Source organism: Gloeophyllum trabeum (assembly GCF_000344685.1).
Source record: "Gloeophyllum trabeum ATCC 11539 unplaced genomic scaffold GLOTRscaffold_00007, whole genome shotgun sequence".
Lineage (NCBI taxonomy): Eukaryota > Fungi > Basidiomycota > Agaricomycetes > Gloeophyllales > Gloeophyllaceae > Gloeophyllum > Gloeophyllum trabeum.
The window spans coordinates 361,888-370,998 of NW_006920416.1; the positions used below are offsets into that span (position 1 = coordinate 361,888).

At 56.0% G+C, this 9,111-nt stretch overlaps 2 protein-coding genes across 2 annotated transcripts; both read left to right on the forward strand.

The window, feature by feature from the left end:
- Window positions 1–19: 19 nt before the first annotated feature.
- On the forward strand, window positions 20–1,960 carry GLOTRDRAFT_129337 (uncharacterized protein; the record flags this gene model as incomplete). The annotated part of the gene is made up of 1 exon (XM_007868023.1): window positions 20–1,960. The coding sequence occupies one exon, from the start codon at window positions 20–22 to the stop codon at window positions 1,958–1,960; it is 1,941 nt and encodes a 646-aa protein (XP_007866214.1).
- Window positions 1,961–7,692: 5,732 nt separating this feature from the next.
- On the forward strand, window positions 7,693–9,079 carry GLOTRDRAFT_129338 (uncharacterized protein; the record flags this gene model as incomplete). Its single annotated transcript, XM_007868024.1, has 2 exons — window positions 7,693–7,863; window positions 7,925–9,079. Coding segments are annotated over 2 exons (1,326 nt in total), but the record flags the coding sequence as incomplete, so codon positions are not given.
- Window positions 9,080–9,111: the final 32 nt, after the last annotated feature.

Here is a 9,111-nt window from a genome sequence, read left to right on the forward strand (position 1 = left end):
GCATGAACGCCATGTCTCCATGCCACCCGCTGTGGCCGGCAACACGACCTCCCTCTGCGACACGGCCGCCGCACCGACTCAGCAGAAATGCTTGGGACCAGAGCAAGCCTTTCCTCGCTTCACGCCCAATTTGCCGCCTCGACTAAGGAAGGCAAGACCAGGTCGGCGCGAGCGAGCACTTCTACGCTTCCAACGGGAGGCAGGTCTTCTCCAGGAAACCGTCACCCAGCAGCAAAACCAGGCGACTGCCCCTATAGCAGGTCATGGCACTGTCGAAGCATGGATGGGAGCAACAAATGTCGTGCTGTCATCGCCGGGGTCCAACGGAATAGGCGAAGTATCCCGTCCCACACCGGGCGACCTGCCTCCTCGTCGGAAGGCGAGGCCGGGAAGACGAGAGCGAGCCTTGCGACGCCTTCAGCGAGAAGCGGAGATTCTTCAGGACCCCTCCATGTTGCAGCGGGTTGAGGCACCTGGCCTGCGCCCGGGCCCTGATCCGACTCTGTCGCCGACGCCGACGACTCGTGCGGATACGTCCTCACTGGTGGTGGAGGGGGATGCAGTAGGGAAAGCCGGTGTTCAGTCGTCGCACGACCAGCAGCTAGCCGAACCCGTGAGCACTCTGGCTCAAGGCCAAGCCGACGACGTTGAGAACGCTGCCGCCTCGCAGCACGACCACCCCTCCATTTCCCCGCCTCCTTACGACCCGATCGCGCTGGGACTGGAAGCGGCGCGATTTATCCTGCAGCAGCATGGATCAAGCCAGTACCCGACAGAGGCGATGGCGCACGATCAACGACAGTACCCAGCTGCCGCACAGGAACGACACCTCGTGGACTGGGCGATCCAATGGCAAGAGGCCGCGTCAGGACTTCCGAGGGACGGTGCGTCAACGGCCACTGTGACGCTGCCTCAGATCCATTCCGAGCAGGCTGAGGGCGGCGCACCCCTGGGGATGGCCAATGTCGAGAGCTTGCCCTCGCACCACTGGCAGCCGCAGCCGTTCACGCCAAGCATGACTCTCAACCAGGGCGGAGCGATACCTATTGGCAATTTGCAGAACGAGGCGCCGTACGCCTTCCTCGGCGAGTGGCCCGTCCCTACGACACATCAGGCACCTGGAATGATGACGCGAGAACCATACGAAACGCCTATGGGCACTATGCTTGAACAAGCGGGAGCCTTTCCTGCCCAGCAGACTGGAGCTCCGTACGCCCAGGAGCTGGTCCAGTTCCCCGCGGCGCTCGAGCCACATAGTCTCCCGCTTTCGCAGGCAATATATCCCTTTGTTGACTGCCCGGGACCCTGTCCCCCGAACTGCCCCACGCGATTGAGGTTGGCGCGAGCGCACCCTCGCCGCCCCCAAGGCCGCCCTTTGTCGCGTCTTCCCTATCTAACACGGTTCGATCCTTTCAGCGACGATTTGGACAGTGAATGGGAGACACGATACTATCCTGCAGCGGACGCGGGGGAGCCTAATTCTCTTACCTCACCGATTTCGCCCGCGACAGCGACGTCAACATCCGCGCCCACGCCGCGGACAGCCGGTTTCAACGCTGGCCATAGTCCCTGTTCCTCGTGCGAGCGGCTGGCGCGGGCTGGCGAGGAGATCCTATACACCACATGTTGCGGATACAAAGTGGCCACTGTACCCGCTGGGGACGATGAGACGGACGGGGTAGCAATGGCGATCCCTGTCAGACGCGAGAGGAAGCGCGGTGGCCTTGTTGGCTCGACGCCCTCTTGGTATCTTGACCAGCGGCAGGCCCACCGGTACTTGGCGCTGCTTCGATGCCTCGAGTACCACGCGATCTTGCGCGCAAAGGCTAAGGAGGCCAACCCCGAGGACAGCGACCGGCCTCCGCTGACGCCGCTCTGGACTCATTTCCCCGAGCTCCTCGAGCCCATTTCTGAGGTGCCGCCACAGAACATGCTGCACCTCCACCTCTGCGGAAACTGAGACGGACGGCAGCACGGCGGGCCAGAACGGTAAAGGGGTCGAGCGTTGAACAGATAAATGATGAGCGATAGGTTTGGTGTCTTCTCGGACGGTCTCAAGTGGTCTCAGACGGATATTGTACGAATAACGTTGATGTAAAGTTAAACAGCGGCCCCTGGCCCCGTTATTATTTGTTCCAACATTGCTTTCTCGATCCTCTGCGCGTCTTGAAGCCTTGAGGTACCAGTACATTGAGTTGCACATAATGGGCGCCAATGGCGGCCCAGGGGCTGATAGACGCCCAAAGAAACACGAGGCACATTATCCGGCAACGACCGAAAGCAGATGAACCAGCCAGGTTCGCGCCACCGTCCTTGTTGAATTCCTCTCGACGACTGCCATCGCCTCTGCTTGTGTCAACAGCTGGTACCTGCGCCGGGAGAGCGTCGGATAGTAAGCTTGCAGCGCTACAGTTAGATTTCGGTAAGCGATGTCCTTCAACTAGTGACGCTGGTGGATGAGTTGCCAGGCAATTTCGGCGCTGGACCGTTGTCGTCGAGGAGCACTGCAGTCGTCTCCGTTAATTTGGCATAGCACGATGAAGCCAAGGTAGGCTGCCTGGGTTCTGAGGTACCGCTAAAACGGACTACAGATCAGCGCAGTAGACCTCCACGCCGGGCCAGTTAACGAGTGCCAAAATATATCGGTGTCCTGTCAGGTATCTTCATAGATTGTGATTAAGCAACCCATGACTGAAGCTCCTTTAGTCGCGTGCACGTCGAGGACGCATCGTTGTTCGAGGCAACAGTCCCGATAGATTGACACCACCAGGACGATTCAAAGAAGGCTTCCCGAGCCCTCTTAGCTCCAGTCAGCCTATGCACGCCTTCCAGCTAGCAAATACGGAGGCTCACTGGCCGTTGTCAGCGGGCTTAGGGACAGCACCACCGAATCGAAAACTCTGGCGGAGCAGATCCGTGGAGTGCATGCGAGGAGGAGGGCAGGGTTATCGCGCCCACGACGAGTCCTTCCTACAATCCTGATTTGTCGACTGAATATCTACGATTGCGTAGGATGTGCGAGCCTGGCTTGCCCCACTGGCAGGACCGTATCATCCGTCGTCACGACCTCGCCACTAAAAGAACGAAAACTTGCAGCCCAACTTCCAAGGCCAGATATTCCGAGGCCATAGAAGAGTTGTTCATGTATTTTCCCGCAGGATGGATGAGCATTCCAAGACCAGTGCGTGGGCTGACCGTCGTCGACGTTGTCGTGAAGTTATCGGGCACGTTTCGCCAAAAGTCCAGATCTTCGTCGAGCTGCCATATCGCTGGAGCGCGTGCCGAACGATACAATTGTCGTTCTTTCGAGCCGTGCGCTCGACGACTGTATTGACAGTAAGCCGCAGGCTGCGTGAATACATCGATGAGAAAGCCGAGTCACGGTGGCCAGCAGCCACCGCGGCCCTGCCCAAATTAGTGTTGGCCTACCGCAAATAGGGCTCCGTTCGGATGCATGGCCGCGTCGCGGCCAACGACGCCAAAACAGTCTTTCAGCCAATCGCGTCTCACTAAAAGCACTGCCACGCGGCCGAGCTGGCTGTGGCGCCTTGAGAGCGCCGCGACGCGGCCGTGCAACCGAACGGAGCCTAGAGTTTCGGCGTTGCCACGAAAGCGACCCGCCAGCTGTCGCGGTCGATAACAATGACATGACCTACACCAAGGGGCCAACGCGGGTATTACCGACGACGTCAACCCTATTGTCGTTGTCCCTTTCCAAGTTTACGGGGTCCCGACTTTCACTTTCTTGCACGGTTTGCGTGCACTTTCTATTTGCGATTTCCCAGAGCTGTATTAAAATCTGAATCTTTTTCTGTACCGTTGAGTAGCATCCTAGCACAGGTCTACATACTTTTTGAAGTGGTGGGACATACGCTATATCTTTGATAAATGCATCAAGCAAAATCTGAGGACGCGAGCTGTAGACCACTTGCCTGATTCGGACAAACGACGCAGTGTGTCTGAAAACCGGCGATACGAGACAGTCCTCGTTGAATGGTGCAAGGATTGCTGGTAGTCTTGAATTTGCAGTTGTATATTGTATTATGTGGAGTCTGTACCCTGTCAAAGTATCTGGTGCTTTCTACACATCGGCAAATTTGAGGAAATATGTATCCATCAAGCCCTACGGTTGCATGGTCACAACGGACCTTTGGCAAAGATGCGCCCACCAACAGCTCTGTCAAGAGAACTACTATATTATAAGCACTGTTTATAACCAGTCTTATGCATCAGGAAGTAGAGAGGTGTTCCTGTATGTCTGAGTCAGTGCAGAAATATCATCGACTGAGAAGTGTTGGGGATCTTTCAAAACTGAACAATGTGATCTTAGGGATCAAAGATATATATAAGTAGTTATAAGCTATTACCTATGTGTACATGGATGACAGAGGCTTGTTGATTCCCGACAATCGACCACACAAAACATAAACCCAGGCAGAAGAGGAGCCGCCACAAATTGCCTTATCAAGGTGGTCCTCTCTCTTACGTGATGCTTTCGGGGTCCTGTTCACTTTAGGGGGTTGCCGTCGCGCGTTTTCTGGCCGTTGGCCCCTTGAACTACACCGTCTCTCGATGCAATTCAAGGTTAACTTGACTAGACAACTCTGGTCTGTAAGCGAACATGGTGCAAGATATTCTGAGATGGCGCGTTACATGCGGCGATCGCCTCAGCAGAAATTTCTAACATTCACGTTTGTTCTTGAACTCTGAAATACTGCGTTTGATCTGAGCTGGGGGGGATCTTGGTAGGTTGTGTACGCAGCATTGGCGAGTAGGGTCTCGGGACTGGAAAGTTCGCGAGAAAGTGGCTGACGTGTCGGACACAAGCTTTCGGTCAACGGTCGGTCTAACTCAGGCGGATAGCCATCATAATTGTATTCTACAATTACGCACAGGCATGAACAGAGCGTCCGCGTTACGAAGTAAGGCACTGGGAACCAGGAATCTCGTGACTAGCGACAGCTAGGGTGGACGATTCGTCCGCGCGTCCGTGAGCGGGGACTCCTACAATTCCCAGCACAGATATTGATACCTACGTCCCGTATCGTGCCCGCGGATATAAGCTAATTCGTCGCTCAGCTCAGGAGTCGCGCCAAGTGATACCAGTCATGTAGGCAGCTCCTGGACAGCTCGGACGCTGTTCGAGCGAGGCCTGTTACATATCATCGCCGCGCGGGTAAGTCCGGGTGATGCTGGCCCGAGAATATCAGCTCTGACCTCCCCCATACAGGTGTCACCGGCCTCCTATTGCACACGCCTGGAAAGGCGGCACATACTACAGTCCGCTCAATAGCATGCATCGGAGACGCACTCACCAACCACCCTTGCAGGCGAACATCCCATGTGCCGTGTCCCAGAAAGAAACCGCAGACGCCTAGGGCCGTGCAAGGGATCGGAATCCGAACACGTCCTTACTCCACGCTCGCGGACCTGCTCCCGTGGCCGACCCGTTATGACACCCCGGCGGACGCGCGAGCTGCTGTCGACGTCTGGGTTCGCCTGGCTTCAATTTTGCGTGGGGTTACCGGCCGATGCTGACGCCAGTCCCTTTGAGATTCAGAAGCGTCGGACTAAAGCGCAAAAAAATCACCCGCGCCGCGCGAGAGTCAGCCCCATTGTGTTCGCGAACGAAACGAATTCGTCCGCACCCGCATAACTGTGTCTATGAGCAACGCGTCGCCCGCTGCGCACCGCGCACCCGAGCGCCGGGGCGCTCGTATCCTCGCGACCACGTATCTCCTCTTCGTCCCACCCTCATCTAACATCCACCAGTCCTTCATGACAGACTCAAATTGAAACCTGAAGAGTCTGAGAGGAGAACAAGCATTTGCGTGCTGAATCGGCGCTGGGAGGGAATTGACTGGATTTCGGTTCTTTTCTTTGAAGTGTGTCGCGCCTTGATGTAACATCGCATTCGTATCGAGAACGATTTGCAGCCCCCTGCCCTTGATGTTTGTGGTGACAAGAGTCACAAGACCGCTTGCATAGGATTTGCTACTGGATGCCCCTATTACTTATCGGAGAGGTTACAACGACGTCGACCAGGACTCTGTTCGTGCAGCAACTGCCCCCCTTTTCGAGGGATACGAACTCCTGCATGAATAGTGCGGTTATCCCTGGATCCCCAGCAGACTAAGACATAAAACAACGAGCTTCAGGGCTGATAGGTGAGAGCGAGCAGTAGGGAAGACGTGTGTCGTGGTCCGACACGTCAACAGCGCTGGCGAGTGTGTGGCTTCGCACGTTCCGCTTGTTTCCGGCGAACGTCAATTGGCCACGATTCTCCTCGTTCTGCAGTTCTGAGCTGTGGCTCTGTGCGCACTGCCCTTGCGTTCGAGCTCTTCCTCGAGCTCATGTGTAGACGTTCATATATTTTCATATCTTCGAGCGCTGCCCAGAGTTTCGTTCGGAATATTCGTTACGCTCGTCTCCAAGTCAAAGGAAAATACCACATACCCGCTAGGCTGGTTGTCATGATTGCAGCGGAACTCAATACATAAAGGCACGTACATTGTAACCAATCAAAGAAGAGAACATGCGAGGGAGGAACTTGGTCGACTCGGTGAGTTCGCCGCAAGCGCCGACACATCGAAGTCCGATGCTCGTCCAATGCCACTGCAACCATTCAAGAGTCCATGCTTTGTGACAGCCACCGCACGTCAACGCGCCAAAATGCGGAACACAGACCGCCATGCTTGAATATATCAATATTAGCCTTACCTGGCCACAGTGAAGTTCATTTCGAAGAGGGATATACTGCAACCGAACGAGCAGATTTAGTTCCAACCTGCAGCGATGACTCCGGCTTCAAACGGTTTACCCCAACATTCTCTATTGACGTTTCCTACCTTAGGCTTATGTCCAGTCGAATTGACGTTCCTCCTAGATAATGGGATTAAGAATGGTTAAGCCAAAGCTAACATGGCTCACGATACTGTCGGATTAGAGGTTCCATATCGAACACATTCCAGACGTGGCTCAAGAGACGATAAAATAGAACTGGTGCACTCCATGCTGCTATTTGGCCAGTCGTATAGAGCCTAGCGTTCGACATCTCTAAGAGATTGTGGTATACACCACCACCTCCAGTCGCGATCGTCCTCAGTCTCAAATAAATTCGTGCTTCCAAACGTGACCGCCGTGGACACAGTGAGGACTGCGCCACTGCACCGAGACTAGTGGCTTTCTAGTGGCGGGTGTCGTGACTTCCAATGATTCGCATAAGGCAGGGAGGATTGCAATGGGGGTATGTAGAAAGACTAAAGACATAGCAAGGTACTCAAGAAAGTAGAAGATAAAAGAGCGCCAGGGACCAAGCATCGCCAGGATAAACATATAGCTCGAACTTCCCAGGCCCTAGACACCCCGCGCCACACGAACCACACCGACATCACCAAATCCAGCGTTCAGAACCACCACCCCCTCTTCCAGGCAGCGCTGTGGCGGCCTAGAATCCAAGGAAGTGAGTCACGGCTAGATGACACAGAGGATCGCCTGAGTAATACCTTCGGGGATATAGAGAGATGCGTAGCAATTGCACCAAAGCGGGAATAAGAGAAGTTGCGTTTGCGGCAACCGTCGGACCGATGCGACCCTTGACCCTTGATCAGTGATAAGAGGAGCGACTCCCGTCTCACCCTACTCACTCGCCGACTTACCTCGACATTCACTTCACCATCGCTCACAATCGTCATGTCTTCCACCAAAGTGCTCTTCTTCGGCGAGCAGACGAGAATAAATCCAGTACAATTAGGCCACTATGCCACCAAACACGTTATCGATCAATCTAGAGTCGTTGAAGCGACGGTGGCACATGGACTTACCACTGACCAGACCGCGACGCCAACGAACGCCAGTGTGACGGTGAGCGCGATTTCCCTGTGTTGCGAGCTTTCATTTGCGGATATCTAACTTCAGTTGTTAGTCGAGTCCCATAACTCGCCAAACTCCTGACCTGCATGAACGCCATGTCTCCATGCCACCCGCTGTGGCCGGCAACACGACCTCCCTCTGCGACACGGCCGCCGCACCGACTCAGCAGAAATGCTTGGGACCAGAGCAAGCCTTTCCTCGCTTCACGCCCAATTTGCCGCCTCGACTAAGGAAGGCAAGACCAGGTCGGCGCGAGCGAGCACTTCTACGCTTCCAACGGGAGGCAGGTCTTCTCCAGGAAACCGTCACCCAGCAGCAAAACCAGGCGACTGCCCCTATAGCAGGTCATGGCACTGTCGAAGCATGGATGGGAGCAACAAATGTCGTGCTGTCATCGCCGGGGTCCAACGGAATAGGCGAAGTATCCCGTCCCACACCGGGCGACCTGCCTCCTCGTCGGAAGGCGAGGCCGGGAAGACGAGAGCGAGCCTTGCGACGCCTTCAGCGAGAAGCGGAGATTCTTCAGGACCCCTCCATGTTGCAGCGGGTTGAGGCACCTGGCCTGCGCCCGGGCCCTGATCCGACTCTGTCGCCGACGCCGACGCCGACGACTCATGCGGATGCGTCCTCACTGGTGGTAGAGGGGGATGCAGTAGGGAAAGACGGTGTTCAGTCGTCGCACGACCAGCAGCTAGCCGAACCCGTGAGCACTCTGGCTCAAGGCCAAGCAGACGACGTTGAGAACGCTGCCGCCTCGCAGCACGACCAGCACTCCATTTCCCCGCCTCCTTACGACCCGATCGCGCTGGGACTGGAAGCGGCGCGATTTATCCTGCAGCAGCATGGATCAAGCCAGTACCCGACAGAGGCGATGGCGCACGATCAACCACAGGAACGACACCTCGTGGACTGGGCGATCCAATGGCAAGAGGCCGCGTCAGGACTTCCGAGGGACGGTGCGTCAACGGCTACTGTGACGCTGCCTCAGATCCATTCCGAGCAGGCTGAGGGCGGCGCACCCCTGGGGATGGCCAATGTCGAGAGCTTGCCCTCGCACCACTGGCAGCCGCAGCCGTTCACGCCAAGCATGACTCTCAACCAGGGCGGAGAGGTACCTATTGGCAATTTGCAGAACGACGAGTACGAGGCGCCGTACGCCTTCCCCAGCGAGTGGCCCGTCCCTACGGCACAGCAGGCACCTGAAATGGTGACGCGAGCACCATACGAAACGCCTATGGG